This window comes from Diaporthe batatas, assembly GCF_019321695.1.
Source record: "Diaporthe batatas strain CRI 302-4 chromosome Unknown Contig00009, whole genome shotgun sequence".
NCBI classification, from domain to species: domain Eukaryota; kingdom Fungi; phylum Ascomycota; class Sordariomycetes; order Diaporthales; family Diaporthaceae; genus Diaporthe; species Diaporthe batatas.
In genome coordinates, this window is record NW_025408556.1 from 1,123,761 (window position 1) to 1,138,018 (window position 14,258).

General features: G+C 51.6%; 4 protein-coding genes across 4 annotated transcripts; 3 read left to right on the top strand and 1 right to left on the bottom strand.

Annotated features, from left to right (window-relative positions):
- Positions 1-808: 808 nt before the first annotated feature.
- On the top strand, positions 809-2,690 carry KVR01_008221 (uncharacterized protein; the record flags this gene model as incomplete). The annotated part of the gene is made up of 5 exons (XM_044791090.1): positions 809-991; positions 1,086-1,189; positions 1,288-1,635; positions 1,692-1,832; positions 1,895-2,690. 5 exons carry the CDS (start codon positions 809-811, stop codon positions 2,688-2,690), a joined length of 1,572 nt encoding a protein of 523 aa, XP_044643199.1.
- A 4,919-nt stretch (positions 2,691-7,609) lies between these two features.
- Positions 7,610-10,054, top strand: KVR01_007841 (uncharacterized protein). Its single transcript, XM_044789649.1, has 5 exons — positions 7,610-7,728; positions 7,799-8,680; positions 8,737-9,008; positions 9,072-9,282; positions 9,362-10,054. Exons 1-5 carry the CDS (start codon positions 7,701-7,703, stop codon positions 10,003-10,005), a joined length of 2,037 nt encoding a protein of 678 aa, XP_044642819.1. The 5' UTR covers positions 7,610-7,700; the 3' UTR covers positions 10,006-10,054.
- A 625-nt stretch (positions 10,055-10,679) lies between these two features.
- On the bottom strand, positions 10,680-11,869 carry KVR01_008172 (uncharacterized protein; the record flags this gene model as incomplete). The annotated part of the gene is made up of 4 exons (XM_044790181.1): positions 10,680-11,114; positions 11,192-11,378; positions 11,440-11,532; positions 11,643-11,869. 4 exons carry the CDS (start codon positions 11,867-11,869, stop codon positions 10,680-10,682), a joined length of 942 nt encoding a protein of 313 aa, XP_044643150.1.
- A 734-nt stretch (positions 11,870-12,603) lies between these two features.
- Positions 12,604-13,504, top strand: KVR01_008055 (uncharacterized protein; the record flags this gene model as incomplete). Its single annotated transcript, XM_044790732.1, has 2 exons — positions 12,604-13,163; positions 13,219-13,504. 2 exons carry the CDS (start codon positions 12,604-12,606, stop codon positions 13,502-13,504), a joined length of 846 nt encoding a protein of 281 aa, XP_044643033.1.
- Positions 13,505-14,258: the final 754 nt, after the last annotated feature.

Here is a 14,258-nt window from a genome sequence, read left to right on the forward strand (position 1 = left end):
TGGACCTCTTCTGTGCCTTTTGCGCCACCATTCCAGTGGAAGACGGAAGGTGTCTTTTTCCTGCATGATGATACGGCGGTCGTCCATATCTAGGCCATGGCTGGCTAATTACGCAAACAAGAATACAACTGTGACAAAATACCAAGAAAGTTCAAGCTCCTATCGTTATCACCCGACCGGTAAGTCAGTCCGAGAGAAATGCCTTCAAATGTGCAGGTCAGTAATAGCGCAAATATTGGCGAGCGTGTGGCCGCTGATTTTGGCAGACACTGAATAGCCGAAACCGAGTGGAATTTGCAAAGCCACCAATAACCTACCAGCCCGACAATTCAGAGCAATGATAATGTGTTGACGGGCTGGCTGTGCTAGCTTTTGCAGTCAGGCGGGGGAAGTCCAAGATAGCATGTGAACCTTCCAAGGGCCGGAAACCGGGATGCCAAGATGCCCACGGCAACTTGAACTACATGTTGGCGGGGGGCAACAGACGCGGTTGGACGATTCAAGTGCATGCTCAAAAGTTCGGAAACCGAGATCTGTGGCATACGGGCATTGGCTGTGTTTGAGCATAGCCGCGGCAACTTTGTCCTGATCTAGATTGGTAGACCCACATTGAGATGCCACACTTACTAACTATCCAAACTACCGTTCGGGCCCTCCCATATACCTGGGTAGTGTGAATCGATATCTGACGGCTGAGCTACGAGATTGTGTAGTTTATGTCGTCTCTTCTTAGAGGCATTACAACTCCTTGGGCAATTCCTTTTCCACAGCGCCAGTGAGAAACATGGGGAAACCAGAGTCGTTAGACATGACCACAACTCGGGTCAGGGACATGGCCACCCCCGGTGAGCCGGTGCTCAACCGTGTGGTCACCCTCGAGGCCCAACCCCTACCCATCGATATTCTGGAGCCTGCGCAGGTGGACGTGACGCTGAGCAGCAAAAAGAGATACACCATCACTTTCTTGATTCTTCTCTGCAATCTGACCCAGGTGTGTAGCCCGAACAACACTCCCCGAAGGTCGTTTTGCTTCGTTCCTGAATTTCAGTTGATCAGTGTGGCTGACGAAACATCCAACGGAATAGTTCATCTCCATGTTCTCGACTATGGCAGGCGGCTTCGAGTTCAGCAGACAGCTTGGGCGACCGGTCGGACCTGGCCAGGCGAACTGGATGGGATCATCATACTCGTCAGTTTTGCCCTGTCCGCCGTGTATCACTGACGGCTCTCCAATCTTCCTCCTTGATCTTGGTCACACAAGCTAACTGTCCGTCGGCGAGTATGCAGGCTTACACAGAGTGCCTTCGTCCTAATCAGCGGTCGACTCGGCGCGATATACGGACACCAAAGATTGATGCTGCTCGGCGGTGCCATAATCGTCCTCACCTCCCTGGGCAATGCATTCTGCCCGACATACGACTCCTTCGTTGCTGTACGAGCTCTCACTGGCATCGGCGGGGGTATTTTGATGCCCAACGCCGTGGCAACACTGACCATCATGGTCCCCCCCGGAAACGCACGGAACATTACACTCGCCATATTCGCAGCCTCGCCGCCGATAGGGGCTTGGATAGGGGCGATGATCGTCGGCGCGTTTCTACAGTATTCGGAGTGGAAATGGCACTTCATCTTCCTGTCAGTCACAATGTCTGGAAAGAACACTCTTTGAACCAAAGCTAAAAGCAAGACAGCACATGCTTCGGGACACTTGTTTTTGGTGCACTGGCTGTTGTGATGCCCCGCGAAGAACCCGTTGATAAAGGGGGCTCTATCGACTACGTCGGTGTGGTTTTGGGTCTCGGTGGCCTGATACTGTTCAACTTGGCATGGAAGTAAGTCGGCTCCGCCGGACCTATGTATTTGTTTTGGGGAAAAGCTGACACTCCTTCCGTAGTCAAGCACCCTCACTGGGGTGGGGGACCCCCTACGTGATTGCCCTTCTGGTGGTATCGCTCGTCTTCATGGCCGTGTTCGTGGTCTGGGAGCGTCGGTACGCTCAGGACCCTATCATGCCACTTTCTCTCTTCAAGGCACCAAGCTTCAATGCCCTCATAGTCGCAGTATTGTTCATCTACATGTCCGTCGGTATATGCCTCTGGTACATGATCGCCTGGCAGCAGATCATCCGGGGTTGGACGGTGCTACAGGTCGCCTACGGCTGGGCTCCCTACGCCATCGGAGCCTCCATGTCCGTCGGTATTGCCGCCTGGTTGATCCCGCGATGGGAGGCTCAATACATCCTGGCCTGCGGATGCCTGACCTCCATCATAGCCCTGGTCCTCCTGTCCTGCATGCCAGAGCAACAGACGTACTGGGCGCAGGTTTTCCCCGCCACGTTTCTCGGGAGTTTCTGCGCCGACTTCGTCTACGTTGCCGCGCAGATCATCGCCAGCAACAGTGTGGGTAAGCGGGAGCAGGGGGTGGCAGGTAGCCTTGTCGGCACGCTCAACCTCTACGGGAACAGTCTCGGGCTGGGATTTGCTGGTACTATTGAGGCACAGGTGGCCAAGAGTGCTGGAGAGACCATGAGCTTCCGTGCGGCCCTGTGGTTTGGAGCTGGTCTGGCAGTCATTGGTCTGGTACTGGATCTTGCTTTTGTCCGGATGCCTAGAGACAATCAAGAAGGCTGGAAGTCATCTGGGTCCTCAGTGGAACGTGGTATCGATGTTGTGGGACAGCCTGAGCCCTGAGAGAAGTCCAAATACTGGATCATGATGGCGGAAGTTTCACGATACCTGAATTCAGAGGTACATGCACATGTACACTCGTGCTGTATTGTAGGCGTGCCCAGGGGTCTAAGAAAAAAAGACTCGCGCGGCTAGGGACGAGCCCCAGAACCACAATCAAGGAAGCCTATATATTTTTTTTGGAAGAATCGTCATGCCTTCATTATGGGAATGACGTCCACCGGAATATTTTCAAGCTATGAAACCTTCAAGCTTTGTAAAACTGTGAACTGACCTCCATGTTGTTGTTGAGCTCGACCGTCTCCCAGAGACTAAACGAAAACATGCCGGACATCTGGACCACCCCTGACACGGATATGGAGACCCTCCCCAGCAGGTGCTTCGCCGGATTGAAAATCCTTCACATCGTCTATTAATTATGTTTGTATTTCTGGCTCGCCTACTTTATATGCTTCCTTTGTACACTCCCACATCTCCCTACATGACCCTGCTGATTCGAGGGTCAGATCGAATTTGCAGCCTCTTCCACACCTGTCCTCGGAGCCATCATCCAGGGCTTCAATGTCAAAAAACAAAAGGCTTAATTGTGTATCTCCACGTTTTCATGTCGTCATAGTTCAGATCTCGTGTTCACCCTTTGCGAGTTGGTCGGGTGTTCTTGTCTGTCAAATCCGAAGTTTTCATGCTTGTAGACAAAGAATTTTCATTTTTGTCATGCAAAAGAGCCCCATAGTTATGATCAAAACCGGTTGTTTGATGCGAGCTTTTTGCAGGTGAAGAGCAAGGCTGAGTTGAGCGACATCGGAGAGCCTTGTAGGATGTGTACATGGCGGTGGACAGATGCGCACTGAGTGTGTGTGTGGGCGCCATAGGGCCCGAGGTAGTGTCAAGGTCTGAGATGAAAAGCCGGGCGGAGATGCAGTGGAAGATTTTGGAGTAGAGCTGGAACCTTGGACGTGGGTTATTTGCATGAATCACCTCCCGAAAAAGTCAAACTTGGAATTGATTTCACCGATTCCCCTGTGCTTGCAGCAACATGTGGTTTGGATATAGGGTATCAAGCGCCAGGAGCATTAGGTCAAAGTTATCCTAAACCTCTCTCGGCCATCCACACATCACGCGACTGCAGGAAGTCATCCTCTCGATAAATCATATCAATGATAGATATGAGTCATCCTGATCTACACCTTGGTGTTCAGTACACCCGCCAGGAAAGGAAAACATAGGCTATCAACACCTAGAACGGACTAGTGGGCCTTGCGTCTGCTCTTCCGAGGGACAGGGTGGGCTTCATTTCATCCGACTGTTCACATGAATTGCTGCATGGAAAACGAGTGGCGAATTATCTAATAGGATTGCTAATCAAGTCATTTCGTATGGTAGGCTCAGCTATCCCATCGGCAAGGACCGGATGCTCGTGTGCTCGTTGAAAACACCACGGTCCCATGCACGCCTTCCTTGCGACCACCGAATCAAAGTCAATACAAGGAATCTCTTCAATCCGCAAACTGTTTTCCCTTACAGCTGCTTGTTATGTTAGATACAAAAATTAAAGGGTTCCAAGGTTCTTCAGAAGGCGCCGAAGGGACCGTTTCACGGGACTAGAGATTTACTATCGTGAAAAGCATGACCCGGGCGATGTTGAGATGATAGCACACCGGGCAGTCTTATGATCCGGTGAAATCAAAGAAATGTCATGTGGGCCAAGAAAAATCAAGGGCCCCCAGTTCTCTCGATTTGACCTGTCCCGATCACTCTTTGCAATGTTCGTGATCATTCGCGGTCTACGGAAAATGCTCTTCTATGGTGTGACATGTGATAGCTTAGATATATCGTTGAACTCGTAATTTAATTGGTGATGGCGATAGGTCTCGCCTAAAATATCAAATTTACCTACTTAAGTAGGTAGACACAGGAGCCATTCTCTCATATCATTCCTTCCACTAGAAGCACCAGCAAACTGAAGACTAGGCACCATCAACAGGTGATTTGATCGAGGTGACGTCACTGTTATACCTTGTCTTCGAGTCCAGGCTGCCGGCGGCTTGGGTTTCTGCGTCGTCGGAAACACCTTGTATCACACCTCCTGAAACAGCAGTAATCTCTTCGTCGTTGACCGGTGGGGAGAAGAGCTTCTTCCCCTCGAACGTCCACGCGAGACCCATTGCTATGCAAAAAACACTCATGACCAAGATCGTATAATTCATGGTGAGACTTGTTACTGGGGACGATTGAGGAATCTGGGCCAAACTATCAGCTTTTGGACTCTGGACTAAACAATTGTTCCACTTACGAAGCAAACAATGGTCACCAGGAGAGAATACCCGATGGAGATCAAGTAGATCGGTATCGAAAAAATACCAAAGTTCCATCGATCGCTCTTCGGAAGAAGCTCCCCGCGGGTGACTAAAAGCACGAGGGCAGGCGCTCCTGTGGATTTCTCATATTAGGCTTTGTGTTCTGTGTTCCGATATGTAGATGCAAATGGTCAATGTGGGTATCCATACCGAAGCTGATGATCATGCACACGCCTTGAGCGCCAATTATCGCGTTGAATGCGGCATTGGAGAACAGGTAACTGTAATGTCTTAGTATGGAGAAAGCAATAGAGGTAGTGTGAGCACTGACATCAGACCAACTAAAGCCACGATGGCTGAAGGCACGTTGATCGACCAGAAGGGCAGGTGTGTGCCGGTGGACATCTCAATAAGCCTGGAACAGAAGCATCAGTATCAGAAGGAGAATACCGGCGCTGGATTAGGTGTGGATTTCCTTGTGCGGCATACTTTGAGTTCCAGAATAGCCCGCCATCTCGAGCAAATGCATAACCCTGCCTGCTCATAGCCACGGCACTTCCCAGGGCCGAGGTCCCGTTATTGACAATGAGAACGACACATAAGACAATAGCGGCAGCATCGCTGCCAGTCCCAAGCCTTATCAGCTCAAGGACAGGAACCCTGTTGCGGCCTCGTCAGTTTGCGCTATCGCTCGTTGGGACAGGACAGTTTCAGATAAAAAACATACCCAGTAGCGCTGTTCCTCACAGCGTTGAGATCTGTGATGGAGAAACCCAGCACAAGAATCCATACAACACCCACAAAGAATTGCGAAATAATCACAATCAGCAGGATACGAGGGAGATGGCGCCGGGGCTGGGGTATCTCTTCTGCCAAGTGGGTCGGCCCATCCAAGCCCATCAGGGTGGCAAAGCTGTTGAACAGACCCAGGACTACTGCAAGACCGGTGGAGTCATACCTATTCATGTGAGTCAGCCCTGTCCCACCACTGGATGCGAGTTGAATTTTGCCTACCCAGTTTCGTTGTTCAAATCAACAAACACAGACCGGGCGCTGGCCTTTGGGGCCTTGACGAGCAAGGCTATGGTGTAAGCTACAAATCCCAGTGCAGTAGCATAGCCTAGACAACGCATGTTAGTCTCCTCATAGTCCAAAGATTTCAAGGCATCGACTTTGTTGTGGGCGGCATGGGGCAGGCTTACATCCGAAGAGTTCCAGTGTGGGGATACTCTTGAGGCCGCGGAGATTGACAGCCCAGCAGGTGACAGCGACAGCCATGTAGAGCAGGAACAGTTGCCATCTGGTATTCACGGAGAATTCGGGGTTGCAAAGGTTTATCAACGACATGATCAGCGTTGAAACAATCGCGCAACAAGCAGCATGTGTGAAGATCCAGCCGAAGTAATTGAGCCAGCCGAGAGGGTAGGCAATTTGGCGTCTGTATTGCTGAGGAACCAAGAAGCACGAGTAATGATACGCGCCACCTGCATTTGTTCAGCTCATGTTCATTCGAGGTGTCACATTCGAGGGGTTGGACAGACCGGCCGTGGAGAATCTCGAGGCGCATTGAGCCAAGGTCAATACGATACACAGAACAGCGGCGCTCGATCCGATGCTAAGTGACAGCTCGGTCAGTATTCATCCACTATTCCAGCACATTGGATCGCTCGTCAAAGAGAACCTACAAGCCATAGAGAAGCACCGGAAGGCCTCCTGCGGAGAGACCGACGAAAAGAATGAAGGATAGACCCCCAAAAACGTTCAGGGTGAGCCAGCCGAGGCTGACTGCACTCCACAGCCCAAACGTATTTTCCAGGGCGGTTTCGGCTTGAAGGGCAGTCATCTTGATGTCCACGGGTCAGAAGGAATTGGAAATATCCTGTTTTCCCTGCGAGGTCTAGGTCTTTGGCAATTCACAGTTCCCGAGCCCGCGATGCATGGTCTATTAGTACTCAGACATTCCCGTCGCATAGATAGAAGACATCCATGGATGACAGTGTTCACCCATGACTTGTGTGAAGCGACTCGCTTCGATCGAGATAAGCAAGTTGGAGCTACGATACGGAGAGATAATATTGACATTAGAGTAACCTAGTGGCTTCTGCCCGTGCTGCCGCCGTTCTAGCAGAAGCACACCCTCCAGCCCAATAATTAGCGAAACTCCTGCTCGTCGTGGCGATAACGCGGAGGTGCCGGCAAGCCCACGCGCATAGAGCTGAGGCTGCCCAGGTGCTGGGGTCCCCACGCCGAAACCAAAGGTTTTCTTCGACCTCCTCCATTCATCTTTGCTTATCGCAAAGGAAATAAGACGGGATATGATTGGTCATGCTGGTATGTGAAGAATCTTAACGAGCTCTGTGCTGGTCGATCACTTGAGCAGTGGAAGTGGCTGGAAGCGATCTTTGGGAAGATAACGAACTGTAAATGCGTTCTCTGGCGGCCTCTTGGCTGGGAGTGAGTTTAGCCGCCACCTCAAATCGCCTTGCTCTCATTCGCCGGATGGGACGGCCGGGAGCCAGGTGGAAGCGAATCACAGAGCCCCGATAAGTTTTACCCTTTTCGGTCATCATAGCCTATCTGCGACGCCTTATCTGCCGCGTACATCCAGTCTGAAATCCACAATGGCGGAGTGTGAGCTTGAGGACGTTGCCGTCGACTGCTAGGGACCCAAAAGTTGCTGAGAAGTACCCATGGCTCGCGTGTAATCAAAATCACTATGATGCTCGGAAAAAGGTCCAGAAGCGGTTCGTCTTTCCTCTCCTAAAACTGCCGGTTCTCGGCCACGCTATAGACTGACCGATGGACGTTGCCCAGGCTGCTGTACGTGCCGCAAGCGTCACCAGAAATGTGACGAAACCAAGCCTGCTTGTTGGAACTGCCGACTGCGGGGTGTGGAGTGCGGCGGCTATGGCATCAAACTCACAGAGTTTACAGCCCACAGCGGCCATGATGGTCAGATGGTGTCGAAAATGGTAAGCGGCTCCCCCGGCAAGAATCCCTCGGGGATCAGGTCGAGGCAGAGGCAGAGGGCGAAGGAGACGATGCCGCGTAGAGCAAATCAGATCAAGGAAGTCCTTCCCCGTGCTGAGCAAGCATTCCGGGTGGGGTCGGGGGAGCCTTCTGGGTCCTCGCCGGTTCAGTTCCTCCACGAGCAACCCTCACAGCCAAGCAGTCGTCCGGCTCCCAGCAACACGCACCTGGCCAGCCCTGATGCCATCCCTGAACAACAACAACTCAGTAGGGGCAATGATGAAACAACAAGCCCGAGGTCGTCGAGGCCTTCAACAGCGTCGACGACACATGAGCTCATGCGAATATTCAGTCCTGGCCGTGAGCTTGCGGGAGACGATGTCGACGTCGATTTCTCTGTGGGTGATCGGGTTGGCGAGACATGGCCCGGAAACTCCAGCTCAGGACAAGGGGATACGGTACCAGCTTCTCAGGCATTGGCTCGCTCTCCTTGGGCTCAATTCGACGCCTACTTTGCTATGCCATCCTTTGAGATAGACACCACTCCGGAACCATTTGCCGTCGCCTCAAGCAGCGCAGCTCTTACTGCAGCTGCGTACGATGACGAGCCGGCAACGGACGAGCAGCAAACAATGAAAGATATCGAGGAAGCGTTCATGAATTATAGCGAGCCTGTACTGAGCCCAAGGCCAAACGATCCATACGACCAGTACCTCTTTGGTCATTGTAAGTGCATCGCCGCACCTAGTCCACCCGGACAACGACTAATTGTTCCCAAACAGACATGACCAATCTTTCACTGCGATTGTACCCTGCCAACACTGTGGAGAATCCGTATCACGTCGTCTACGGATCCATGGCAGCTCAATCGGATGCCATGCACAAAATGATACTCTTCGCCTCAGCTCAGCACCTTGTACAGCTTGGCCAATTGCCAAAGTTTGCCATCCAACCATACCGCTCGGCAATGCGTCAGTCCTTCCGGGACGCTCTACAAAACCAGGCCGAGTCCTGGGTATTAGGGGTGACGGTCCTGCTTTCCATAGTGTTTGATGTAAGCACATTGCTGGTTTGATATGCTAGGTTACAGATCCCACGACTAACCAATACAATTCAGGTTATAGGGACTGGTATGGATGGTTGGAGCTCGAAGCTGATCGGCTGTCGCCGCTTGCTCACCAGGGGCCTTTCCAAAGCAAAAGGGGCAATGCGCACCGGGTTGCAATGCGTGTTGCTGCAGTACAATTGGGACGTCATGATTGGTCGCGCTCTTCTAAGAGGCTTGCAGCCGTCGGCCTCCTTGCTCGAGCTGAAGTGCATCGACAAAGGCAAGCCCCCAGTTACCCTGTCAAAGCCATCGTCACCATTTGGAGTCCCATTATGCTGACAAGCTCCTGTCGTACATAGACGAGGCTCCAGAGCCCATGAAGCCCTTCGAGGACGGCGAAATGGCGGCGCATCAATCGCGTTGGTGGAACAACCTGCCAGACTTCCGAATGCACCAGATTTTCCGCGAGGCAATCGATCTTTGCAGCACTGTCGATGAGCTCCGAGCCGCGCCAGACAGGCTGGACGACCTCTTAAGGACCATGCCACAAGTAGCGGAGTTAGTTCAAAAAATTGAGACGTGGACGCCGGATGTGTCCGATGTGTCTCGTGAACATGCCGATTCCGTCAAGCACTTCAACGACGTGTGGAGGCAGGGTATGCTCTGCTATGTATACCACGACATTTACTCACTTGACTCGGGGGATGACCGTATCCAGGCGTGTGTACGAGCTTCGTTGGAACCCCTTTCGAGGTTGTCATGGCTCCAGGCAGCACTGTTCCCAATCTTCATGACCGCTGTGCATGCGCAGACCACAGAGGCTCGGGAATGTTTCCAAACCGCGTTTACAAGCATGCATCAATCGCTCGCTTTTCAGACTCCACTTTCGTTGGCTCTGGTCTTGAAGAATATTTGGGGGCAGTTGGACGAGAACCAGGGCGGGAGAGTAAAATGGAGAGATATTGTCCAGGATATGGGCATGGAGCTGAACATCCTCCTGTAAATAAAGAAAAACTGTTCCTTTACTTAATACGCAAGATTAGCAATGCTCATTTGGAATATTGGAGTGTTGAGTGACTTAAAATAAGAGCAAAGACAAGAAGTCACAGAAGACCAGTCCCGCCACCATGCTGGCCTTGCAACTCTACACCATGACTATGCAACTCTCTTACTGCTACTGATTTTTCTCTAAAACGTTTTATTCTTCGGTAGGGCCCTCTTTCTTTTGCGAGTTATAGTTACCGGCGACAACATAGTGTAAGCCGTATTCTAGACGTTGCGAATGAGCGATCTGTCGGTAGTTGCACTCTATGGATATTATATGGCATACCTATGTATACTTTTGCCCCACCACCGCAACACCTTAGGAATGACGATGTGTATCAGAAGAGTCCATGTGGCGTAATAACTTCTTACCAACATGCCGGTGGTTACCTAAAAGGAGCTCCATAATAGAATCTCATCCTATGAGTAAAACCCCAGAGGAGGGTGTCTTGTCAAACGTTAGAAGACGACCCCATGTAGGAATATTATATCCATGGATGGGAGATTGTCCTACAGGGGATTGGGTCAGAGACACCACGGCAGCGTAGCGGACATCCGCGCAGAGCTGCTGTTTGCTGATCCTTGACACGGAGTTCAAAGAGACACAATCTATTGATATTTATCTACAGGCTCTTATGCAGTAGCTGTGACCTCCTTGCCCGCAAAGCCTCCATACTTGAACGGGTCCTCCTCACTGCCCATCAGCGTGATGGGATCCTTGAGGTCCACATGTCCGCAGAAGGGCTCGCTGACAGAGTATCCCATCAGGGCCTGAACCTCCGGCTCGTAAGTCCGGATGACATCCTGCTCCACCGCGAGGTACTGGTTCTCGTCGGCGCGCATGGCGCCACGGGTCATGTGGCACGAGTAGATGATGCGGCGCTCGGGCGGGTTCGTCTTGTTCTCGCCGGCGCCGTGCCAGATGCTGCCGATGATGAAGACGGCATCTCCCTTGCTCATCTCGCACGTCGAGCACAGCGAGCGGTCTGAAGGCCCGCAGATCGCTGCCTCTGGCCACTTGTGGGAGCCAACAATGACCTGTGTCGCGCCGTTCTCAAAGTTGGTGTCCTAATCAACCGGAAAAAGGCGACAGTCAGCACTAATAAATCTGTGAGGTTTTGATTGGTTGGGATGTTGTAACTCACCACTCCGGCAACGAGGAGACCAAGCAGAGAGCTCTCGCCACTGCCTTCGAGATGCTCAAAGTGCTGAGCCATGTCATCACGGTGCAGCTGCTGCGCTGTCGAAGGCGATCCTCTGTTGAATGCCTCTGATACAGCTAGGACTGGGTTTGAAACTGTCTTGTATCGTTTGCCGTCACGGAATACGGTGCTGGAAGCCATATCAGCTAATGTTTCGCGGCGCGGTGGAGGTCGAAGCAATGGGTACTCACTGTTCTTCTTTCAGGAGAAGCTTTGACACCTCTCTGTACGTCGGGTGGTTGATGCATGCATGCGCGAATGTGCGCGACTTGCCAGCGAAGCCACTGTGTATTGCAACAGATCAGCACGGTACCAGGTGACGGCAGACGAATAAGTGTAGCAGCACATCCCCCGCCCCCCGCCCCCCCAAAAAAAAAGAAAAAGATATACATACCTCAGGGGAGGATCTTTGGCGTCGAAAAGCTTGCCCTCGTACTTGCCGAGCTTGCTGTAGTAGGGGTCGGCCTCCCGTTGGATCTGGTCGATTATCTCATGGCTAACGAAGTTCTTCACGATAACACCACCATCACGTCTAATGATGTTGGCGATCTCCTCAGCAGGCCTCGACGCGTCAATCTCGACCACCTCGGGGTTCTTTGCCTGGTGCGGGGGGTTGGGCATGATTGCTGTGTTGAGCAAGTCTTGCTCTGTGTTGGAAATAATAAATTGAGGTGTTTTTTTTTTTAAAAAAAAAAAAAACTTCTGAGTCTAGAGAGCCAGTACTCTGTACATAAGGTATTGTCTGTAGATGGTGGATGGTGAACTTCGTCTTTGGCAGGTGTAAATGAAGGCTTGCTATTTATCAGCACTTGAGATATCTCATGGCTTTCAAGGGAAACACACGACAGTGGCCAACGCGACAATACTATCAGGCACTTGCTTCTCATGCAGGGCATGAGTGCCGCGAGAGGCCCCACCCGAGGACAAGGTGGGGCGCTCCCTCGGCAACTTTTGCCCTTTTAGGTAATGCCCAGGTGCTATCGACAATCTACGCCACCACTACCGCGAGCCTCGACAAGCTTCATCTTTCCAGGATATCAATCTACAGCCGAGTGGTGCAGCACGTGCCGTTTTGCCAGTGCCGATTGAATCGTTTCCAAGGTTGTACTAGCTGCCGGGCTGTTTTGGTCACTTGTGCCGCGTCTATGGAGCTCAGTTCCAACATCCCGGGAGCGATAATGACAGGACAGTCTGCATGACTGAGAAATCTATTCAGGCGAATATAAACTTTGAATGATACTGCCTGTTCCCGTCCAGCAACTTTTCCTTCAATCAACAAGACAACTACCATTAATTTAATCACAGCCTGCATATCTAAACATTCCATTTGTTAGCGGTCACTTCGTCTTCTAAGAATGGCGCCAACAATTAAGCATTTCCCGGCCACAGCCGACCCTCATGATGTCCTTCAATACATCACTGCCGATGGTGCGGTCGTGATTGAAGGAGCCGCCACCCGCGAGAGCATCGACACAATCCTAGAGGAAACAGGCACCTTGAACGGCGGAAGGACCTTTGGTCTTGCAGCGAAAAGTCAAACTTTCGCCACAGAGCTTCTCATGAACCCTCTCTACATCGACCTCGTCAAACGAATCCTGACATCCACGAGTATCATCTACTACGAGCAGGAGAGAACAGTTTCCACCTCAAACCCACAGGTGTCCCATACGTGTGCTATCACCGCCGAGCCCGGCTCGGCCCCTTGGGGTCTGCGACGGCAGGATGAGTGCCACCACATCAGCCACCCAGCAAAGCGTGAGGCTGATTTCGGCATCCTCTACGCTGCAACCGATGTGACCAAGGAGAACGGAGCGATTCGAGTCGTCATCGGCTCCAACAACTGGAAGGATGAGCGTGACCCCTCCGAAAAGGATGAATACCTGGTCGAGCTTCGCAAGGGCGACGCATTGCTTTGGTGAGTGATGCGCAGATCCCGTGCAACGACAATACTGTCTACTTTTAACTAACAGCCTCACCAGCCTGGGATCAGTATATTACGGACAATTGAGTAACACCACCAATGAGCCCAGCATCCTCTTCAGTGCATTCTCAACCCCGGGATACCGCCGTCAGGAAGAGAACCAGTATTTGGCAGTTCCCTGGGAGATTGCTGAGAACTACCCTACACCAGTACAAAAGTTCCTTGGTTATTCAGTGAGCCGTCCTTATGGCGGTAGCGTCGAGCACATGGAGCCGCTGGCGTACTTGAAGGTCAAGGGTGATTGGTCCAAGTACATTCCCGTGGATCTTATTTAGCCAACCGTCAGAACTGCAAATTAGACTATATCCATGATTCCAATTGTCGAGAAGGTAGCGTGAACACGGCAGCCACTCACATATCCATGAGACTTAACAATCAATGTGCGAAAGGGACCTCTGTAATTGCACACAACTACTAGTATATGTAAAAAGCCACGATAACGCGAAAGTTTGTATTGTTACAGAGTGTGTGCTGGGTTCTTGAGCGTTTACTGCTGTGTGAAGGGACTATACGCCTTCAAAATGTATGCGGATTAAGAACAAAGCCATTTAGTCACAACATTTGAAGGATGCTCTTGACGGTGCACGTGGCGACTGTGGTATCTATATTCATGTTGAGCCACGCGGGCCGCAGTCTAAGGCCGACTCGAGGGTCGCAAGAATTATGTGTTGGTAAGTGCAGACTCGAGAGCATTTCCTCTCGCTGGCACCTCACGGTGCCTTGCTGTTGGGGCTCTACCACTCAGCGAGCACTCTTCTACAGAAACATTTGAACTTGCCCCTCTAATCATCAAGGAATCGTATTTCTCTAAAACGGCTGCCTTGGGGGCCGCGAGAACACTCACCGTATCAGATATCGCATGATGGAGCACGCCTGCGGGCCTCTGGTGGTGATGTTCCTCGAGCAGCGCGTCATAATTATGGTGTTGCCCTATCGGTCGGCTTCACGACAGTAGTGCTCCAGGAGATTCGAATCCATAACCACGGCACAGTTGACAACTACTGTCGTCGGGGCAGACAATGGGTAGTG

Bases quoted from the DNA above. Each gene is read 5' to 3' on its own strand.
- KVR01_007841 (XM_044789649.1), top strand. From the start codon at position 7,701: ATGATGCTCGGAAAAAGGTCCAGAAGCG. The intron at 7,729-7,798 runs GTTCGTCTTTCC...GACGTTGCCCAG, and splicing joins CGGAAAAAGGTCCAGAAGCG to GCTGCTGTACGTGCCGCAAG. The intron at 8,681-8,736 runs GTAAGTGCATCG...GTTCCCAAACAG, and splicing joins CCAGTACCTCTTTGGTCATT to ACATGACCAATCTTTCACTG.